We start from the raw sequence: 24,336 nt of genomic DNA, 5'->3' as shown, positions 1-24,336 counted from the left end.
AGAGAACAAAAAAGGCAGGGCTTTTAAAAATGTGCCACAAAGTGGGTGCCCGTGGCACAGGCCATAGTGGACACATAGATGTGGTGCATGTGCAATTTGTGCCATTCATAGCAAGGGACTGGATCCCCATTCTTAGGATTGGTGGTTGGACCCCCAGTAATTTTGTTCTCTATGCTATCAATAGGGGATAAAAAAAAAGCTGAGATTTGACTATCCCTTTAATTGCCATGCAAATGGAGACATAAATATGACAAAGTATAGTGACATCAAGGGGTATAAAAAGTAAGACTCAAGAAAAGAGTGGGATCCCTGGCTGGATGTGCTCAGCTAAGCCCAGCATACATGTGTATGGGAGGATTCGGAGAGACAGACCACTGCTTGCTATATTATGTGGCTAGCTTTATAGCTTTATATATACACATGGTAGGTGGCTTGTGTTAAAGGGGTTATCCAGCGCTACAAAAACATGGCCACTTTCCCCCCTCTCTTGTCTCCAGATTGGGTGTGTTTTCAAACTCAGTTCCATTGAAGTAAATGGAGTTTAATTGCAAACCACACCTGAACTGGAGACAAGAGAGGGGAAAAAGTGGCCATGTTTTTGTAGTGCTGGATAACCCCTTTTACCCCTTAGCGACCCATGACGTACCTGGCACGTCATGGTGCCGCGCGGGGTGTTCAGAGCGGGGTCCCACCGGGACCCCGCTCTGAACGGCACCGATCCCGGCTGCAATCTGCAGCCGGGCAGTGCCTCTATCAGCTGGCACGGGTCCCGTTGCCGCGCCGGCTAATTAAGCACTTCAATGCAGCTGTCAAACCTGACAGCTGCATTGAAGTGCTTTATGCACAACATCCCTGGTGTCTAGTGGGACGGATCTCCCCCCCCGCGATGCGATCACGGGGGTGAGATCCGTTCTTCTGGCCGGCCCGGGCCTCAGCGTCGCACTGGCGCTGATCCCGGCTCGGCAATATATTGCTATGGCCTGCAGCAGGCCATAGCAATCTATCACCGATATGATGGATCATTGCTGTGTATATACACAGCATTGATCTCTATGAGAGATCAGTGATATGTATATACAAGTCCCCCAGGGGGGCTTCTAGCTAATGTAAAAAAAAAGTAAAAAAGTAATTTTATTAATAAAAAATCCCCTCCCCTAATAAAAGTCCAAATCACCCCCCTTTTCCCATTTTATAAATATAAATTATTAAATAAACAAATAAATAAACATATTTGGTATTGCCGCGCACGTAATCGCCCGAACTATTAATTAATCACATTCCTGATGTCGCACGGTAAACGGCGTCAGCGCAAAAAAATTCCAAAGTGCAAAATTGCGCATTTTTGGTCGCATCAAATCCAGAAAAAAAGTAATAAAAAGTGATCAAAAAGTCATATATGCGCAATCAAGGTACCGATAGAAAGTAAACATCATGGCGCAAAAAAATTACACCTCACACAGCCCCATAGACCAAAGGATAAAAGCGCTATAAGCCTGGGAATGGAGCGATTTTAAGGAACATATATTTGTTAACAATGGTTAGAATTTTTTAAAAGCCATCATATAAAACAAAAGTTATACATGTTATATATCATTGTAATCGTAACAACTTGAGGAACATGCATAACAAGTCAGTTTTACCATAGGGCGAACGGCGTAAATGCAAAACTCCTCGAAATCAAAACAAATTCGTTTTTTTTTTTTTTTCAATTTGACAGCGCAAATGATTTTTTTTCCGGTTTCGCAGCATATTTTATGGAAAAATAGGGCCTGTCATTGCAAAGTACAATTTGTTTCGCAAAAAATAAGCGCTCAAATAAGTCTCTAGGTGAAAAAATGCAAGCGCTATGGACTTTTAAACATAAAATGGAAAAAGCAAAAGCGCAAAAACCAAAATTGGCTTTGACCTTAAGGGGTTAAGCTCCATTCACTTCAATGGAACTGAGCAGCAAAACCCCACCCAAGCTGGAGACAAGAGTGGGTCTGTCTCTGAAAGAAAGTGGCCATGTTTTTGTAGGGCTGGATAACCCCTTTAAAGCAGCCCCCTGACACTGCTCTAGTGGGCTCGATCCATGTCCCCTAAACTACTTATACAAGAATCCTGAGTGGCCCAGAGACAGCTCATAGAAGCTGATCCACATCTTTATGTGAGCTTGTCTCTACTCTCTGCATTGGTTTGTGTGTGTGGATACATGGTAGATTGGGGGCTGCCACTGGTTTTACATTGGATCCCCCTGTCCTTGGGCGGCCTCTACGGCATGCACATCCTTGTGTGTCTCTACCCTCATATAAAGCCAATGTAATGGATAAATAATCCAAGACGTTCCAATCCCTGTTAACTCATTAGCATCTGACCGCAGCCCAGTCAGCCACACGGCTGTTTCTTGAAGGAGCAATATCCAAAGACGGGGAGCTAATTCCAGACTTAATGAACAGCAGGCTGATGTGTATCTGCCAAGGAATGGACTGAGCCCTGTGTAAGAGCCCAGCTGTCTGTTGCCTCATTAGAACAAATCAAATATTATCTGCAAAATCGCAGGGTAATTGTTATGTTAATGATCCTCCAGGAGGGCGGCGGCGGCGCTCTAATACACTTTCTGGGGTCTAGTGCAAAAACACACATGCTACTTAAAACCAGACATACAAATAGCATGCAGATCATAGTGTATCAATTGTATAATAGATCAGTGGTGATGGTGCGTTTACACAGGCAGATTTATCTGACAGATTTTTGAAGCCAAAGCCAGGAACAGACCATAAACAGGGAACGGGTCATAAAGGAAAGACTGAGATTTCTCCTTTTTTCAAATCCATTCCTGGTTTTGGCTTCCAAAATCTGTCAGATAAATCTGCCTGTGTAAAGGCACCATGAGTGAGAGCTATCATCAATGTATTACATTGTATCAGCTGTATAACAGATCCGCTCTAGGTGAGTGATATATTATAATAGTACTATATCAATTGGGGCAATTGGCATCTGCCTTACGAGGGTGTTTGGCTGCACTCACACTTTCAGAGTTTTTCCTGGTCTGTGATTGTGGTCTGCTAGCTACCTTTGTGATCCATGCAAAACCGTCCGTGTCCGTGTTTTTCACAGATCTGTTTAAAGCATTTTAAATTACACTGATTACATCACATCCGTGTTTTTCACGGATGAACACGGATGTCACATCTGTGAAAAACACGGATCTCATTGATTTCTATGGGGAATCCGTTCCGTGATTCCGTTCGGTGTTTCGTGACATGTCCTATTTTGATTGGATCTGTGAAAACATTAAACATGTGAATAACCCAATACAAATCAATGGGCTATAAATTTGTCCCATGCGTACGGACAACTTCATGGAATGTGTGAATGTAGCCTTAGGCCATGTTCACATGCTGTAAGAGACCGGCCAATCTGTGACCCGGCATCCGTGCGCTTCCGCATCAGAACTCCCCACAGCACACTATAGAGCGAGTGGCCGAAGACGCTCGCTCCACAGTGTGCACTGACATGGTTTTCATTGAATGGCGGCCGCAGAAAACTGACATGTCAGTTGTTTGCGGTGCCACGAGAGATCCCGGCAGGAGCGTATGCTATGTGTATACACTCCGCCGGGATTCCTAGGCAGCAATGGACGTATATCTCCGTAATTACGAAAATATATGATGTGTGAACATAGCCTTACTCTGGATCAACGTGGCAGGGTTATGGGTTAGACTTGATAGACTCTTGTCTTTTCTCAACTACTACATATTATAGATCAGTGGTAGAGTGATGTATTATATTATTGCTATATTGTATGATAGATCAGTAATAGATGACTGATCTATTATAATACCATTATACTGTATGATAGATCAGTGGTAGATGAGTGATGTATTATGATAGATCAGTGGTAGATGAGTGATGTATTATGATAGATCAGTGGTAGATGAGTGATGTATTATGATAGATCGGTGGTAGATGAGTGATGTATTATGATAGATCGGTGGTAGATGAGTGATGTATTATGATAGATCAGTGGTAGATGAGTGATGTATTATGATAGATCAATGGTAGATGAGTGATGTATTATGATAGATCAGTGGTAGATGAGTGATGTATTATGATAGATCAGTGGTAGATGAGTGATGTATTATGATAGATCAGTGGTAGATGAGTGATGTATTATGATAGATTAGTGTTAGATGAGTGATGTATTATAATACCATTATATTGTACGATAGATCAGTGGTAGATGAGTGATGTATTATGATAGATCAGTGGTAGATGAGTGATGTATTATGATAGATCAGTGGTAGATGAGTGATGTATTATGATAGATCGGTGGTAGATGAGTGATGTATTATAATACCTTTATATTGTACGATAGATCAGTGGTAGATGAGTGATGTATTATGATAGATCGGTGGTAGATGAGTGATGTATTATGATAGATCAGAGGTAGATGAGTGATGTATTATGATAGATCGGTGGTAGAGGAGTGATGTATTATGATAGATCGGTGGTAGATGAGTGATGTATTATGACAGATCAGCAGTAGATGAGTGATGTATTATGATAGATCGGTGGTAAATGAGTGATGTATTATAATACCATTATATTGTACGATAGATCAGTGGTAGATGAGTGATGTATTATGACAGATCAGCGGTAGATGAGTGATGTATTATATTACCATTATATTGTATCACTTGTATTATATCAGTGCTAAGTAAGAGCGCATCACATTAGTATTAAATTGATTGATTGATTAATTATAGTATTACATTATACAATCTTATCAATATTTCAGAACAGAAAATGATACAAAGATAATTCTCTGAGTATTGTATGATTGCCAGAATAGCCCCCTGTCTCCTGACCACTGCCCCAGGCAGGATAGGGTTACAGCAGATTTTTCCTGTGATTTCCAGCTGATTGTGTCTGATATTTATAAGCGAGCTCCTCTCTCTCTCGCTCCCTCTCATCGGAGAGGCTGTGGAGTGTGTGAATTGTGTGTGAGGCTCTTTGGCTGGGGGTGGATAGGAGGGAGGCATGGAGGAGGTGCGGACCAGCACTGGAGATATTGGGAGGTGGTGTCTCTGTATCACTGGAGTGGGGTAGAGATTCAGGTGGTAAAGGAAGCAGATGGGTTCAGACAGATAATAACTAGGCACTCAGACACAGGCGCTGGTGGGAGCCATGCACTTCTGCATAGTGTAAAGTTGACTTGCATGGACTATGAGGAGACAGATGCCTCTGGATATGACATTAGCCTCTTCTCACATTGGTCCCTTCATCCTTAGAGAGATGCCCTATCTACTGAGCACACCATTGGATGCTATGCTGTCAACCTAGAGATCGCTGTGGTGCTGAAATGGCCAGCACCCAGCAGACCTGGCACCTGAACGACTCCTGGAGGAGCAATGGAGGCACCGCAGCCATATCGGGCAACTTTGCCTTCGCCTGGACGGTGTTTTTGGCCGTTCTTATGGGGATCCTAATCGTCAGCACTGTGTTGGGTAATGCTTTGGTTATGTTGGCGTTCGTGGTGGACTCCAGTCTTAGGACGCAGAACAACTACTTCCTCCTCAACCTGGCCATCTCCGACTTTCTAGTAGGTAAAGTATCCTCTTCTTCCATAAATTGGGGGTCATTGGGTAACCACATCCAGTCTTTCGTAAGGGCACTGGATGTCTGCCAGTGCCCGCTCCTGTAATAGGGCATGTCTCTCCTTCTTACAGGAGCCCTGTGCATCCCTCTTTATGTGCCCTATGTGCTGACTGGAAGATGGAGCTTTGGCAGAAGTGTCTGCAAACTGTGGCTGGTCCTTGACTACTTACTGTGCACCTCGTCCGTCTTCAACATTGTCCTCATCAGCTACGACAGGTTCATTTCAGTCACCAGAGCTGTGAGTACCACCTGGGCTTGGAGGGGTTAATATTACACGTACGCTCCTCGTGATGCCATGATAGACATTTAGATGCAAATTACATTACGGGGATAGTCAGCAATGCATCGTGTACAGGTAATGCACCAGGCTGAGATGTATGTATTTCTAGTGTCTGACATTGCCTGCTCTTAACTCCTTCATTACCAGAAGGCATAGAAGGTCATAGAGATTCATTTGTTTTCCTTATCCCACCGAATCTTTGCATTATTATAAGGTTTACTATAGGAACTTGACTCACTATAGTGCCACAGAGTTAATGGAGTGTCTTGCACATTGATTTTGCACTGATCTGTACAAAGACTTAGGCAATGACTACACAGAAGCAGCATTAGGCAGAAGCGCGCCTAAGAAATCTTCCCTATGGAAGTGCATCAGCCAGGAGACACCAACAAGGAGCAGTCTTCTGTAGGCACAGAGAGCTGGATGCATATACAGGGGCAGCATGAGCACCACTCTTATCCATAGGCTGTGACTGCTATTGCAGCTCATCCCTATTTGTGGATGAGAGTGGTGTGCTTTCTGAAGGAAAAAAACTAAATAAAAAACAAAAACACCCATCTGTGGAATTTTATACCACCCCTTTAAACCGACTACACAATCAGATTGAAGGTTCATACTCTGCAGAAATCTGCCCTGTATAGAAAAATTCTGCCCTTCTTGGTCATGGGCTGTGTCTGGTTTTGGATCTCAGCCCCAGCCTGACCTGCAGTACCAGACACAGCCTATGGAGAAGAGTGGTGCTATTTCTGTCAAACAAAATTCCCTTTTATTGTAAGCTCACTAAATCCCATTACATATCAAAGATTCCCCAAATTGTCTGACCCCCACTTGGTGTTGGATATTTCTTGGGGGTCAGCTATCAATATTTCAGGGGAGTTTTCTGCCTCGGACATTCCCTACTTGTTAGAAGGATTTCATGACAAAAGGCAAATCATAATGTAATCAATCGCTGGGGCCACCAATGTTTAGCTTAAGGCCCCGTTTCCACTGAGCAAAACTAGCGGAATTCCGCAGCGGAATTGTCCGCCGCGGAATGCCGTTAGCCTCCCGCTCATAATGGGAGTCTATGGGAGGCGCGCGCTCATGCTCTATCCACGCTGAAGAATGAACTAGTTTTGCTCAGTGGGAACCTTAATCTGAAGGGAAATCTGACAGTATGGGGGAGATTCATCAAACATGGTGTAAAGTTCAAACTGGCTCAGTTGCCCCTAGCAACCAATCATATCCCACTTTTCATTCCTCACAGACTCTTTGGCTCAGTTGCACCAATCAGATTCCACCTTTTGTTTTCCAAAGAGTCTGTGAGGAATGAAAGGTGGAATCTGATTGGTTGCTGGGGGCAACAGAGCCAGTTTCACTTTACACCATGTTTGATAAATCTCCCCCTAAGTGTTCAGTGTCCCCACAGTGCCACCACAGGTGAAATAAAGCATTACACAGTGTCCACTTACATCATTGGGTTGTCTGTGCAATGTAGGACAGGACTAGAGATGAGCGAACCTTGAGCATGGTCGAGTTGATCCAAACCTGAACTTTCGGCATTTGATTAGCGGTGGCTGCTGAAGTTGGATAAAGCCCTAAGGGCCCTATTCCACCGGAAGATTATTGTTTGCATAATCGAAACGATTAACAATCTCAAACGACCGCTATTGCGAAAGACCTGAAAACGTTCACTCATTTTCATGGAACGATAATCGTTACTTATGATCGTAATTGCGATCGTTTTTTTCTTCGCTATTTATTCGCTATTGCGTTTGTATCTATTGCGAACGACTGAACGACATCTTATTCAATGCGAACGATTTGCGAACGTTTTGCGAACGAGCAAAGATAAAAATAGGTCCAGGTCTTATAAAGCGATCAACGATTTCTCGTTCGGTCGTTAATCGTTAACTGCATTTCAACCGAATGATTATCGTTTAGATTAGAACGATTTAACGATAATCTGAACGATAATAGCCGGTGGAATAGGGCTATAAGGCTATGTGGAAAACATGGATATAGTCATTGGCTGTATCCATGTTTTCCAGACAACCTTAGAGCTTTATCCAAGTTCAGCAGCCCCAGCTAATCAAATACCGAACGTTCGGGTTCGAATCGACTCGAACCCGAACCCGGTTTGCTCATCTCTAGACAGGACCAGTCCTCCAGCATGAGAGACACGCTTTGTAACTGTTCTCCCTTCTGACCAAGAGAGGAAAATCCCTGAACAGGAATATTAGCACAGAATTATCTTATAAATATGCGTTTACTAAGCCAGAAAGCTCTCTTTAGGAATAGGAACATTCTTCTCCCAGCTGAGGGTTTACTACAGTTGTATCCAGTATATAGAGCTATATACAACAACAAGAGACTGAGAAGAGGAGAAATCTCAGTCTTTCCTTTATGACCTGTTCCCTGTTTACAGTCTTTTTCTGGCTTTGGCTTAAAAAATCTGTCAGATAATCTTTGTGTAAAAGGAACTTTACAGGTCTGGGCAGATGTATTTGGCCAACAAGAATGTTTCCATTCACTCACGCCAAGAAGAGATCCTGAAATGGAAACAATGAAAACTTTAAAGCCCCTATTACACGGGGTGACTGTGAGGAGCAAACGAGAGCTGTCAGCGCTCGTTTGCTCCTCGTTCCCCGCTCGCTGTTGCCGCTAGTACTTGCGGCGGCAGTGAGCAAGCGAGAGCTGGGGGGGAGCCACGGGGAGCTGCGGGGGGGCTGCCCGGGTGATCGCTAGATCGTCCGGGCAGCCCATAGAGGATAGTGGTGGTCTGCTGCCACTGCTCCTATTCCACATGTTGAAAGAGAAACAACTGCAACGATCAGCAGACGTGGTTCATGTCGGCTGATCGTTGCCTTCTATTACACAGAACAATTATTGCCCGAATACGCCCAATAATCGTTCCGTGTAATAGGGCCTTAAGGTGGGGATGTTTATAATAGAGTGTACACAATACAATCATGTAAACACCAGACTCATACATTGTAGCAAATTATCAGGACTTGATCTATTTAGCTCACAGAGCATTGTCAATACTAGATCCAAATGTAGCACAGTCTAAACCAGGGGTGGGGAACCTTTTCCATGTGGAGGGCCAGTCGGGCATTAATAAAATCATTCGAGGGCCGCATACTATGCGTGGTAGCTAATAGCGTGGGTTTACAGCACCCGGGGCAAGGCAAAGTATTGTTCCCCTGCTATTGTAGTTAACCCCCAGTGATGCCCCTTGTAGTCTAGTTAACCCCCAAGTCATGCCCTTGTAGTCTAGTTATCCCCCCCCAGTGATGCCCCTTGTAGTCTAGTTATTTCCCCCCAGTGATGCCTCTGGTAGGCCTAGTTAAACCCCTCCCCCCCCAATGATGTCCCTGGTAACCTAGTTAATCCCCCAGTCATGTCCCTGGTAGCATAGATAACCCCCCAGTCATGTCCCTGGTAGCCTAGTTAACCCCCCCAGTCATGTCCCTGGTAGCCTAGTTAAACCCCCCAGTCATGTCCCTGGTATCCTAGTTAACCCCCCAGTCATGTCCCTGGTAGCCTAGATAACCCCCCAGGCATGTCCCTGGTAGCCTAGTTAACCCCCAGTCAAGTCCCGGGTAGCCTAGTTAACCCCCCAGTCATGTCCCTGGTGGCCTAGTTAACCCCCAGTGCCTGTCCCAAATAAAAAAAAACATCCCACTCACCTTTACTCCGCACCCACGCTGCCCAGGTCCTCTTGTCTCCCCTCTAGCCCGTGCCCGTCTTCACCTGCAGGTGGCGCACAATGAAATGATGTCATCGCGCGTGGCCCGCAGGAGAAGTAAGATGTGTACCGCACTCACAGCATCCTCCTGTGTCACAGACACAGGAAGATGCTGTGAATACTGGATCCTGCCCCACCAGAGTGGTGCGCACATCACAGGGAAGCCGCAGGCCGCATTGGGAGGTCTCAGGGGCCGGATGCGGCCCCTGGGCTGGAGGTTCCCCACCGCTGGTCTAAACCAACAAGCTGGGCTCATCATCAGTGCAAATTTCTCTCCTGCCCTGATAGTTTGTTACAGTGTGTCAGTGCAGGTAAAAAACATAAGCCCGAAGTCCAGATGGCTTATCTTGAAGAGTAATGGTGCGTTTACACAGAGAGATTTATCTGACGAATTTTGGAAGCCAAAGCCAGGAATGGATTAAAAAAGAGGAGAAATCTCAGTCTTTCCTTTATGGCCTGCTCTCTGTTTATAGTCTGTTCCTGGTTTTGGCTTCAAAAATCTGTCAGATAAATCTGTCTGTGTAAACGCACCATAAGGTCTAAATTGGTTACTAAAGTAACAACCCTGCAGCTGTGACATGTATTAGATCTGAACATGCTTGCACCTTTCAAATAGATTGTTCTTATTTACTAGCAGCAAGCAGAGATCTTAAAAGTTGCAGATAGTTTTCAGGAGAATCCACATTTACAACCAATGAATCTAAAATGGAAAATGAACAGCGTTGTACATAGTTGAAATAATAAATATCCCTTTATTTTGTGTTTCTGCGGTAATAGACTACAAATAGATCCCGTGTAGTCTGATGATGAGGTCATACTCTCTTTCACCTGTCTATACATTCATCTGTTCACCTTTACATTTGTAAGGTTGGCAAGATGAAAAATACAGATAGAAAGGAAGAACAGATGCAAAGCCCCGCATATTAGTTGTGGTAGTGGAACTTTTACCATTGGTTGTAAAGATGGACAATTCCTTTAAAAAGGAACTATCAGCTGATTGTCCCCTATAGCGCCTGGGATGCTGAAGAGGAAGGTATGTGTCTTGCCTTCCTCCTCTGTGCCAGTCCCGCACTGTTATGAGGGGTAAATAAATTCCACTCCGGAGCCTGCCCCCTCCGTTGATTATCATTAGAAGGGGCGGGCCAGATGACGCAGCGGAGCGCCTAATTCTGCGTTTGCACGGAACGATTATCGTTCAAATTTTTGCTATAACGATCGCATTTGAGTGATAATCGATCCGTGTAAACACAGCAAACGATCAAGCGACGAGCGAGAAAATGTCCATTTTGATCTTTCAACGTGTTCTCAAATTGTCGTTCGCTTCGTGTAAACAGTCTTTCCAAGATTCGCCCTATGTGAAAGATGGGCTTAAGCGATCTTAAAAACGATTGCAATAACCATTTTTCCTAAGAATTTTCTGATGATTTATTCGTCTAAACGCTGATCGTTATAAAAACCAAATCGTTGCCTTAAAATCGTTAAACGATCGATTAGGCGAATTATCGCTCCGTGTAAACACAGCATAAGGGTGCTCCAAAGCGACTAATGACGAGGAACCGGTGCCAAGGAGGAAGGTAAGACACATACCTTCCTCCTCCTCACCCCTGGCGCTATAGGGGGCTATCAGCAGGTTAGATTTGTCTAACTTGCTGATAGTTCCCCTTTAAGCTTTACTCTCCAACTGTTGCAATACTAGGACGTCATGGAATGCTGAGAGTAGTAGTTTTGCAGCAGGTCGGGAAATAAGGATCTTAAAAAAAATGGAAAATTCCTTTAAATGCTTTTGTTATAAACCAGAGAGTCTAATAAATACAGCTACAGGTCACCATGTATCGCCATACATATACGTATAGGTCAGAGATGTTACCAAAAGGCTGAATAATCTCCAGGCAATTGGTCAGTGTCAGGCAGAGAAGGGATCAGGCTGTATTGCAGCATGTAATCCTCAGTATCTGGGGAATTCTTATTGGATTTCTTCACATCAAATGAAATCCTCAGCAAGACCAGCAAACCAGAATAATTGCACCAGCAGACACTACAGAAACCTCTTTAGTTTAGAAATTGCCATCCTTAGGCTGCCAGAGACAATACACAAGGTGCACAGTGACCTGTATACAAGGTCCAGACCCCCATAAAGACACAGAGACCCACAGACCCCCACCAGGCAGTGTACATGCAGGATAGACACATATAATGTATGTCCATACGTGTCTAGGCATAATGAATGTATAATGATCACATTCTGAGGTCAGAGGTTGATGACTGTACAGAGATGACTGACACTAGCTATCTGCTCCTGCACAATGAGTCTGTCACACATTACTATTGTAGAAAGGTTCATCTCCCATAGCAAGTGCAGACATGCCAATATATCTGTCTTGAAAGGAAGATCAACAAAAAATCCTCCACTCCACAACTGGGTCCAGTGGGCACAGAGCCAGGTAAAAAAGCAAGGCAAAGTACAGTACTGAAAAAAATATTTAAAAAACGACAACGCATTTCAGGATCACACCGATTCCCTTCTCAAGTGTCTTACCTCTTTGGCATTGAAAGAAAGATGTTATTCAGTAGCTGCAGTTGCAGGACATCTAAATAAACACCTCAGCTGCTGCAGAACATCACACTACACACCTCACCTGCTGCAGAACATCATACTATACTCCTAAACTGCTGCAGAACATCATAATATACACCTCAGCTGTGCAGTACATCATAATACACGCCTCAGCTGCTGCAGTACATCATAATACACGCCTCAGCTGCTGCAGTACATCATAATACACAGCTCGGCTGCTGCAGAACATCATAATCCACACCTCACCTGCTGCAGTACATCATACTATAATCCTAAACTGCTGCATTACATCATATTATACACCTCAGCTGCTGCAGAACATCATAATATACATCCCAGCTACAGCAGTACATCATAATATACATCTCACCTTCTGCAGAACATCATAATACATGCCTCAGCTGCTGCAGTACATCATAATACACGCCTCAGCTGCTGCAGTACATCATAATACACACCTCAGCTGCTGCAGAACATCATACTATACTCCTAAACTGCTGCAGAACATCATAATCCACAGCTCGGCTGCTGCAGAACATCATAATCCACACCTCACCTGCTGCAGTACATCATACTATAATCCTAAACTGCTGCATTACATCATATTATACACCTCAGCTGCTGCAGAACATCATAATATACATCCCAGCTGCAGCAGTACATCATAATATACATCTCACCTTCTGCAGAACATCATAATATACACCTCAGCTGCTGCAGAACATCATAATACACACCTCACCTGCTGCAGTACATCATACTATACTTCTAAACTGCTGCAGTACATCATAATATACATCTCACCTTCTGCAGAACATCATAATATACACCTCAGCTGCTGCAGTACATCATAATATACATCTCACCTGCTGCAGGACATCATAATATACACCTCAGCTGCTGCAGAACATTATAATATACACCTCAGCTGCTGCAGTACATCATAATACACACCTCACCTGCTGCAGGACATCATAATATACACCTCAGCTGCTGCAGAACATCATAATATACACCTCAGCTGCTGCAGTACATCATAATACACACCTCAGCTGCTGCAGAACATCATACTATACTCCTAAACTGCTGCAGAACATCATAATACACACCTCAGCTGCTGCAGAACATCATAATACACACCTCAGCTGCTGCAGAACATCATAATACACACCTCAGCTGCTGCAGAACATCATAATACACACCTCACCTGCTGCAGTACATCATATTACACACCTCAGCTAATATCCAAGAGACATTTACGGGGAGGTATGATTCATTTATGGTCATTTAGCAACAGAGCAATTATAATTTAAATCTGCCCCATGACGACGCATTTGAGTGATTATTTGCTTGTGTAAATACAGCTATCGATCAAGCGTGGGGGGTGGGGGGTGGTATTATCCAATCTATGGTTCTGAGTAGCTCTGAAATCCTCTTGCCTGGTCTTGAATGATGTGATGTCACTTTCCCAGTGATGCCCGCCTCACTGTGATGCCATCTGCATTGCTGATCTCTACACTTTCCCCCTCTGGGTGTTGCATAAGCCTAAACCTGATAACGGCTGACATGACAGATGTGGGTGCATGCAGACGGCAGTCACTCATCCATCTTGTTGTCCAAATCCAAAAAGGGAATTTCATTTCATGGGCAGCGTTGCAAAAGTGAGTCACTGTCCTTCTCTATTAAATTCTATTAAAGTGATATTGTCACCCCCCCCCCCTTTACTCTTTGTGCACTTCTCCACCTATCCACTTATCCACAAGTTTAGATGCTGCACATTCAATATATACCTGTACAACACATGTCTGTGTCTTCTTTCTGCTCTAAAATCACTTTGACACTGTTAACCAATTAAATGAAGCAAGAGTAAGGGGAAAGACAGTATCACTTAGAGCTATTTCCTTCTTTTATCTATTTGTAGGGAATCTGGGTATCAGACAATATGGCTGCCATCATAGTTGTTACACTGGTTGCTTTTCGTGAGTGCTATGCTCTCCACTTCTCTCTATATTATTTCACTGACACACTAAGTAAAGGCTGCAGCTGCATCTCCCTCCTCTCCCCAGTACTATTTTACACTGGACATTTTTGTGTGGGCTGAGGGGCTTTATAAACAGAGAAATGAGAACTAACAGGACTATAACTTTGTATTTTAGACTATGTATTTTTTATTTTTTAGGTTAGCTACAGGGCTCAGCAGAGTAACAGCAAGCATGCAGTGTTGAAGATGTCCATGGTATGGCTCCTGGCCTTCCTACTGTATGGACCAGCCATCATCATGTGGGAATACATTGCAGGCAAAACCATCATCCCCGAAGGCGAATGCTTTGCAGAGTTCTTCTACAATTGGTACTTCCTCATCACGGCTTCCACCATCGAGTTCTTTACACCCTTCATAAGCGTGACTTTCTTTAACGTCTGTATCTACCTAAATATTCAGAAGAGGACAAAAGCCAGGCTGGACCTTATGCAAGAAGCTCACAGTCAAACCACCACTGACAATCCAAGGGTCATGGCTGAACCCATAAGGTCTAACTCTCTAAAATGTTGGAAAACGGCCCATAAGGGGTCGAAAGCTGGAGACGCAGACCAGACCGCCTTAAAGGAAACCGAGGCCGAGATCTTGGAAAGGGTCAAAGGGGTCAAAAGAGCTTCTCTAAATGGGAGTTCAGTGGCTGTATTGGGAAAATCTAAAAGTACCAGAAGAAGTTTTACCGAGTCTGGGTCTACTCCATCCCTGGAGAAACGTATGAGGATGGTTTCCCAAGGAATCGCCCAACGTTTCCGGTTATCGAGAGACAAGAAAATTGCTAAGTCTTTAGCCGTGATTGTCTGTGTATTTGGGCTATGCTGGGCCCCTTACACCTTACTCATGATCATACGGGCAGCCTGCAGGGGGCACTGTATACCTGAGTACTGGTACGAAGCATCTTTTTGGCTGCTATGGGTAAACTCAGCAGTGAACCCCATTTTGTACCCTTTGTGCCATTACAGCTTTAGGAGGGCATTTAAGAAAATTTTGTGCCCTCAAAAGTTAAAAATCAAACCAAGTAGTAAATTTCACCATTGCTGGAAGTCCGTGAACTCAGGATAACAGTGGGTCGGCTCCTATAGGATGCGGAGAGTATGTGTGGAGGAATGAGAGTAAAAATGTTCTCAAAGGAGGCTGGTCTTCGAGGACTGTTTGGGATAGAGGAGTCTGACCAAGCTAGTGGAAGACTTGAGGACAATTACAAGAGAAGTGATTGAATCCATTCAAGTCAACGGGAAGCCATTACACACTTTAGCAGGCAATCTTTTTTTTCACCTCCATCAAGTGAGTACAAGTGATTTTAAGAAACTGTAGTAGGTTTTATTAGGCAAAAGGGCTTCCCTCTGAACTCACAAGGCTGTTTTCTAGCCTCCCCCTTCAATTCTTATCTTTAGCAGAGAAGCAAAGTGGCCTTACTTTCGGGGGATGCCTTAAGACCCTATTCCACGAAACGATTATCGGCCGTATTCGGCCGCTAATTGTCCCGTGGAATAGAAGGCAACAATCAGCCGACATCCTTCATGTCGGCTGATCGTTGTAGTCGTTTGAAAAACAAACGACTGTGATAGCAGCGATCTGCTACAGAATGGGAGAGGTGGCAGCAGAACACTATCCTCTATGGGCTGCCCGGACGATCTAGCGATCACTTGGGCAGCCCCCCGCTGCTCCTCCCGCACTAACCCGCTCACTGCCTCCGTGTGCAATAGTGGTGGCAGCGAGCAGGGAACGAGGAGTAAACGAGCGCTAACAGCGCTCATTTGCTCCTCACAGTCAGCACGTGTTATAGGGGCTTTACTTTAGGCTAAATGGTAAACTAGTTGGGGTGTCTTATTTTAGGAGGATGTCTTATTTTTGGGGAAACACAGTATAAGACCAGCACAGCACAACATCCTGCAATCTTACCTCACTAAGTTACCAGACCAGCACTGAGCCGTCTGACCTGTGAATCTAGCGTTTCTGTGCCCAGACAGTCCCCAAACTGCAGGGATGGTTCTCTCCTCATCTTGCTCAATCATCCCCTTCGGCTCCTCCCCCCTCCATAGGTTATAATGGATACAGCAAACCCATCTTCAATTTTCTTCGCTGTAATGTAGAAAACTTTGCCGGATTATGAACAGATAAGAATTGAGGAGGTGGGGAGTGGGGTGGGTAAACAGCCTTTGAATGCAGAAGGAAACTCTTTTGCCTCATAAAACCTATTACAGAGTTTCTTAAAATCGCTTGCACTAGTGATTTCTGCAAAGTTTTTTCAATGACAGTTACACTTTAAATAACATAATATAAATGAAAGGTTTAAGTGGGCCAAAATAAGCTAGAAGTAACCGAGAAATGTGTACCCCACAAAATATAGGAAATAAAAAGATCAAAATAACAGGTCTCAAGGTTTACATTTTAAATGTACTAAAAACTGTAGAGCTGGGCAATGTGGCCAAACAATTAGTTTTTTTAAACATTATATATGATTTTCAGTTTTGTTTTGTTTTTTTTTTGCTTAATAGGAAGAACATCTTTCTCCTTGCGGCAGCCTTAGATAATATTTTAACAGTGTTTGAGACAGCAGTTATGCCCAATATGTGCCTCCACATAGTATTCAGGCTTCTTGGTGCCCCCATATAGCATAGGTGCCTCCTGTGTCTCCATATAGTATAGGAGGTCTTCTTTGTGCATCCACGTAGGTAGTCCCAACTCTCCCAGTTGTTTGGCTGCCCAGGAAGTAGTATGCCCTATGTAGCTATCACCCACATAAGGTGCCCTTCCCCCAACAGTAAACTGTATTCCCCCTGTAAGAACCCCTCCCCTCACACGTAGGCAATCTTTCTGTAGTAGGTGATCCTGTTGGTAAGCTTCTCTGTAGTCATTACCTGTATAGGCAAGCCCTATCCCTGTAGGTAATCTACCCTCTGTAGGCAATCCTCCCAGTAGTAAGCCCCTTCCCCTTGAGGTAATACCCCTGCCGTCCCTTTGTTAAAAAACAAACAAACACATACCTGGCTCCCTGACAGTCCCTGTTTTCTTCCTCCAAGCCCTGTGAGTGCACAAGTGACTTACCTTATGCGCCAGGGAGCTGGAGGAGAGAAGGGGTTGCAGCCACAAGTGTGACTGGCAAGGCAGGGAGCCAATGGCCTCTTTGCTCTGTCACTGCACCGTATTTAACTATAATGGCTCCTAAGAACCCCTTATAAATAAAAACATAGGTGAAACACCCAGAAAATCAAATTCATAATTTTTGGAAAAAAGTACACTTTTATTAAACAAATAATCAATCAAATAACTTTTAATAATTCTTCCTGGTGAGTGGGACAAAAATGTAATTAATTTAACCATTGGCTTGCCTATATATAAACAAATTCTTTAAATTAAAAGTTGTCACTTCATTCTAAGCCCTTATGGACAATTGCCAATTTTCTAAATAGTCTTCATTTAAAATTTCCTACCATTTTGCTGCTACCAAGAGAAAAATAAGTCAAACAAACTTTAAAGGGAATGTGTCAACTGTAATTCACGTTCCAAACTGCAGACAGCTAGATAGCTTATAGGAGACACATGATATATGTGCTTCTATGTAAAATGCTTTTATTCAAAACTAAGAGGCTTTCCTGGGCTCCTGAAGTGCAGCAAGCTGTAAGTCCTCCTTGTTCCCCCCTACCATGCTTGATCCTGCTTGTGACTCAACTTCCAGGTGTCAATCTAGTGTGTGGGGGGAGGCATTACTGCTTGCAGCAGATCAGGAGCTTGGAAAAGCCTCTCTGACTATACCACAGACTAGAAGCATGTTTATACATTCTAGAAGCACAGCTGGATATATGAAAGGTACCATGTGTCTCCTTGACCTAACAGCAGTGTTAGCAGTTCGGGACATGAATTACAGCTGAAAGATTCAATTCAAGCTAGGTGTCACAGATAGCAAAACGTAGGAGGCAGCTCAGACAGAAGGGGGAGGAGAGAGAAACCTTGGAGGACACCTCACACAGGCTGGAGAGAGAAGAGCAGATACAAGGCACTTTGGAAAAGGATAATCATATAGGCTGTGGAGGATGTATAAGCAAAAGTAAGCATCCCTATCCAGCTTTAAGACAGGCACTCTATCATATATGACAGATCTGGGGGGAGGCCTCCAGCTGCCATATAAACCAATGGTATCCAGTGATCCTCTGCTCTACATATGCACTTATAGGAGTCAGTTATAACCACCATAAAGAGGTATTCATATGTAAATAAAAACCTTGCATTGCGGGGGCTTTAGAACAATGAAAACATTTTTTATACTTACCTACCCCTGGTGCCCTGAAACTCCTGCTGTAGCTCTGTTTCGGCTCCTTAGAGTCCCTTATGCTCATCTCTGCTGCCTGTTTCCAAGTTAAGAAGTCGGAAGAGGACCTGTCCATCACTGGGCGCAGCCGTGTCCTGTCTCGGCCACCAACTGGTTTCTCCAACCTTTTGTCGTAGAAACAGGCAGAAGAAACATTGGTGGCCAAGAGAGTTGCAGGCGACCAGGGGTAAATTTGGCTTTTTATGTCTTTGTTCAGCACTAGCATTACGTTTTTATTCACCCAACAAAGTCATGGGTCTTCTAACTAATGCCGCCTTGCTTCCAGTGTCCATCAGTCCAGCTTGGCCTCTGAAAACAAAAGGCTATGACAACGCGCCATGTTGTGTTTCGTATTCAACGTTGTGGGTGTCATATCCGTGTTCTCTGCATGTGAGGAGATACAACCCTGGGTGTGAAGTGTTGTGTCTCTGTGCTTAATGTTTCTGAAACAATAAAGGATATTTTCTTATGCTATAAGCGACTGTACCACCCCCTCTGTAGCTTCCTACCAGGAACTGATCACAATGTGCAACCCCGATCTGGAAGTGTGAGGAGACTGCCAAAACCTTGGTATAAAAGGCCTGGTGGGACTGACCTTTAGATCTGCAAATTTCTTGCATGCAGGAGATTCTGCTGATTAAATAAAATGTCAGTAATTGCATTAGGTTTTCATTGAGAATAAAAGCCAGAGCTCTCTGATATTTTAATAACTTGAAATTACACTGCGCCAGCAAAAATGCTGGGCTATGGAGGGCCGTGAGAGAGTGGCAGTCAAACCCAGGATAGTCCCATGCCCATGCAAGAGGGTGGTGACAACTTGTGCAAGGCACTCCTCTCATAGGGAGGGGGGGGGGTTGTCCCATTTGGGTAAAAATGTGAAATTTTCTTCATTCAACTTTCTTTCCTTGCATCACAAAAGTAGACAGGACCGAGCTCGGTCAAGACCTCACCATGCCCAGACAGATATAGTATAATTTCTCCAAGTAACTAAAAAAGTTTGACACATCGACAGAAACGATGCACCAAATGTATTTGAAAAAAAATCTCTTTTTACTACAGAGCCTGTATTATACTCCAGAGCTGTACTCACTATTCTGCTGGTGGGGTCACTGTGTACATACATTACATTAATTATCCTGTACTGATCCTGAGTTACATCCTGTATTATACCCCAGAGCTGTACTCACTATTCTGCTGGTGGGGTCACTGTATACATATACAGTATTACATTACTAATCCTGAGTTACATCCTGTATTATACTACGGAGCTGAACTCACTATTCTGCTGGTGAGGTCACTGTGTACATATATTACATTACTGATCCTGAGTTACATCCTGTATTATACTACGGAGCTGAACTCACTATTCTGCTTCTGGGGTCACTGTGTACATACATTACATTACTTATCCTGTACTGATCCTGACTTACATCCTTTATTATACTCCAGAGCTGCATTCACTATTCTGCTGGTGGGGTAACTGTGTACATACATTAAATTACTTATCTTACACTTATCCTGAGTTACATCCTGTATTATACTCCAGAGCTGCACTCACTATTCTGCTGGTGCCTTCACTGTGTAAATATATTGCATTACGTATCCTGCACTGGAGTCACTGTGTACATATATTTCTGCCCTTGTTGCAGACTCGTCTGAAGGGTTAAACCAGATCTCTTTCCTACACGTCTGGAGATGTCACAATTTAATCTGATTTCCCCATTATAAGCAATGTGTGATCCTTACAGCATGTCATAAAGATGTCTGACGTTCTATTATTGCTACCTCCGCTATAACACTAGATGTAATAATCACTTTCAACCAGTTCTCATTATCATATATATTAAAACCTTGCAAATATTCTTGGGCTAAAATCATAGATCTTTATTGGAGGAGCAGAATTTCCGAAAAAACGAATCAGTACCGAACTCCCTGATCCTCCACTGATGGGATTCCAATGGCCCCCAGGTCCCTGACTATCCCAACCTCCTGCTCCTCAGAACGTTCAGGCAATCGCTCGATCACTAGCACCACTCCAACAGGTATTCTTATTGCAAGTCACAAAGTCAGTCAGAAGAAACGTAAAAGATCCACTTCATAATGTATAGCTAAATTCTCTACATGTTTCGAGGCTCTAATGGCTTCTTCATCAGGTGCTCATTACTAATCGTAATAAGTACCCAATGAAGAGGTGTTCATTCACGTCCCTGTTCTCAAGATTGGGGGTCCCAGTAGTCAGACCCCTCCCCCCACAATCTGACAAATATCCTGTACAAGTGTTTTCACTTGCACTACTCCTTTAATTCAAGGTGCACTAAGTATCTGGTATACCCCCCGACCAGTCATCTATGTAATGATTTCATTTCAGGCTTGGCAGGTAACAGCATAAGTGACGGGCACAAGATAAAGAGATGAAAGCTGGCTGATAAAAGCGAGTGTGGATCCCGATCAATTTCACATGGAGACGCTGAAACAATTGGGCACAGAAGTCTATTCATGTCACTGCTAATGAGAAGGGACATTGGCAGTAATAAGCGTGGCATCGGACACGGACGCACGCTGGCTGATCGATGGACTGTGGCGGCCTGCAAGCTACCAAATTGTAACTCTGTGTGCCGGTCCCTGGAGACGGGATTCATTCAGTTAAGTTGATGTAAATTGCTGCTGCGCGCTGACATCCTCCCTAATGAAAGACACGTGTAACCGGGAACCTGTCACCAGAGCAGCGCTCCTTACAGCATCCTGCAGATGGCTCCTCATTGACATCTAATGTACCTGCACAAACACCGCCACGGCTACATTGAAAAATAAGAGAGGTTATCGAGGACTTTAATACTCATGGCCAACACTTATGCTGCGTTTACACGGAACGATTATCGTGCGAATCTGCACAATAACGATCAAATTCGAACGATAATCGTACGTGTAAACGCAGCGAACGATCGAATGACGAGTGAGAAATCGTTCATTTTGATCTTTGAACATGTTCTTAAATCGTCGTTCGCAAAAAATTCGCTGATCGTTCTGTGTAAACGGTCGTTCACCGATTTTACCTATGTGCGACATAGGCTTAAGCGAGCGCAAAACGAATTTTCCGTACGTCATATCGTTCCATCTAAACACTGATCATTATAAAAAAAAAAAAATCGTTACTTCGAAATCGTTAATCGTACGATCAGGCGAATTATCGTTCCGTGTAAACGCAGCATTAGGATAGGTCAACAAAATCTGATTGATGCTGATGAGCTAATTTAAGGGGCTCTGCACATTTGGTAGTGGCTGTGCCTGATATTGCAGCTCAGCCTGTGCACTTGACTGGGACGAGCTGTAATACCAGGTATGGCCACTATCACGTGTGGCGCTCTACTTGATAAACAACATAGTGACCACAGTGCTCACACGAGGGCCACAACCCATTCAATTACCTAATCAGTGGGAGCACCAGGAGGAAGATGCCTACTAATATGAAAATGGTGGCCTTATTTCAGGCATACCTGTCTGGCTTGGTTACATTAAACCATGATATTGTTTTGGTAGCAGGACACTGAACAGGTTGCACCGTTATGGTCTGATGATTTACACAGAGCAGTATTATAGGTCATATGTAAGGGGAGAAGAGGTTACTGATGCACTGACTTTGCAAGGAGCTGTGTGAACAGAAAAGAAAGAAACAGCAGCAGCCCAGCAAGGAAGGGGTTATATCAAGCACAGAGCTGCTACTAAAGACAAGACCGCAGACTAAACACAGGGTAAGCACAGTAACCCAGCAAAAAAGGGTTCTCACTAAACATTAAAACTGCTGCTGAGAGGGAAGCCTTGATTTACCTTTCAGGGACAGTGCAGATCCTCTGTACAATGGACACACATTACAGGTACACAGTCTTTCTTTCTCTCTGTCTCTCTCTAGCACAGAGAACATGCTAAGCTTTGCCCCCCTTTTCCTATAATTTGTCCTGATCTAGCTGTTAGTAAAAAAGGAATAACCCTAAAAAGTGAGACACCTAGTGGTCAAGACCTTAAAGCTGTTTTTCTTGGGGTACAGAGTCATTTTTGGTAAATTAAAGGGGTATTCCACTCAAACATAACATTTGATATGTTGCTGCCCATGGTGAGACTAACAATTTATTCCATTCTTGTTATTATCTATTCAGTCTGCTTGCTCCAGTTCTCAGTTGCTGCTTTCTGAAGACACAAAAATCTGTGTGTGAACCTCTCTCTCTGTCTCCTCCTCCTTTCTTAGACAGCTGTTGTAAACAAGTCCCTAACTGGCTTTATCTACAACATTGTAGCTTCTTTGAAATGCTGGGAGGATAAATCACAGTGAGTTCATCAGCAACTTGACCCCAGATTATCCCTCCCAGCATTAAAAAGAAGCTACAATGTTGCAGATAAAGCCAGTCAGGGACGTGTTTACATCAGCTGTCTCAGAAGGGAGGGGAAGGAGGGAGAGACAGAGAGAAAAGCTCACACACAGATTTTTGTGTCTTTAGCAGAAAACAGCAGCTGAGAACTGGGGGAAGAAGACTGAATAGATAATAACAAGAATGGACTAAATTGTTCGTCTCACCATGGGCAGCAACATATGAAAAGTTATGTTTGAGTGGAATAAGTGTAAGTGTTAGAAATCACAAAGGCTATGAAAGAAAGTGACAGTGACCATACATTGTTCTGCAAGTCCTATCATACTTTGTGTTTCCATTTTTAAGATCCATATTTAAGATTTCTACTAGCTGACAGGGAACAGAAACAATTCTTGACACCTAGAGATTAGAAACCCTCCTAACATTCCTATGGTTGTCAGGGCATGATGAGACTTGTAGTTATGCAACAGCTGTAGAGCTGCAGGTTGGGGGACACTGGTGTATAGGATATAGGTGGTTTGTATTTGTTATACAGAGGGAAAGCTTTTACATGAGGGAGGCCAGAGGGACGCATCAGTAAATGTTCTGTGCTTCCTGGAATAGATTACCATTCACGTTTTCTTGCAACTGAATTCATTATTAAACGGCAGCCATTGTGACGCACAGAAAAGTCAATTTCTCAGTCATTTTCTTTCTCCCGGCAAATGATCTAAGACAACTCAATGCTAGCGAATTGTTTGCAGGATCACTATGCCCTGGGAGTATATTTAGACTAGGTTAGGTATCAACTGATAGCAACAGTGCCATCTAGAGGTGAGGGTCATATACTACATATAATACCTCTCTCGTGCTGGCCTTATTGCCCCATCGATGGATAGAGTACTCTAAGCTTCACGTAAGGTTCTGGTCAATTCATGTTACTGGCACACGTATGTTGCATATGCTTATACAGTGTCAGGTACATGGTGCAAAATCTGCAGGGCTCAAACGTGATGTGAACGTAACCAGGTTCTGCAGTGTCTAATCCCCACACTAATAGCAGTAAAAGATGACAGGTAGTCATAGGAGTGGATGCTATTATTGGCCAGGCAATAAAATCTATGTGATGTCAGAGTTTGTGTGATGACATCATCTGTCTCAGTTCATGGACCTAGGAATCATGATGGTCGGCCAGGCAAGAGCCTATGGCTCTGCTGAAAAGCTATGTGATGTCACAGTGTGGGTGTGGCGACATCATCAGTTTTAAGCCCAACGGCCTAGGAATCAAGTTGGCTGGTTAGACAAGTTGGGAGGGTTTCAATTAAAAGCTATGTGATATCATAGTGTGGATGTGGTGACATCATCAGTCTTAGGGTCCTATTCCACGGGCCGATGAGGGCCCGATCACTAATGTAAACGAGCTCCGATCT

General features: G+C 43.7%; 1 protein-coding gene across 1 annotated transcript; it reads left to right on the top strand.

Annotated features, from left to right (window-relative positions):
• The first annotated feature begins 5,344 nt into the window (after positions 1-5,344).
• HRH3 (histamine receptor H3) lies at positions 5,345-15,645 on the top strand. Its single transcript, XM_069951879.1, has 3 exons — positions 5,345-5,588; positions 5,712-5,878; positions 14,405-15,645. The coding sequence occupies exons 1-3, from the start codon at positions 5,345-5,347 to the stop codon at positions 15,317-15,319; spliced, it is 1,326 nt and encodes a 441-aa protein (XP_069807980.1). The 3' UTR covers positions 15,320-15,645.
• Positions 15,646-24,336: the final 8,691 nt, after the last annotated feature.

The sequence above is a fragment of the Dendropsophus ebraccatus genome, chromosome 14 (genome assembly GCF_027789765.1).
Source record: "Dendropsophus ebraccatus isolate aDenEbr1 chromosome 14, aDenEbr1.pat, whole genome shotgun sequence".
In the NCBI taxonomy this organism is placed as follows: domain Eukaryota; kingdom Metazoa; phylum Chordata; class Amphibia; order Anura; family Hylidae; genus Dendropsophus; species Dendropsophus ebraccatus.
The sequence above is the reverse complement of the archived record's forward strand: the minus strand, read 5'-3'. Positions and strand labels throughout refer to the sequence as shown.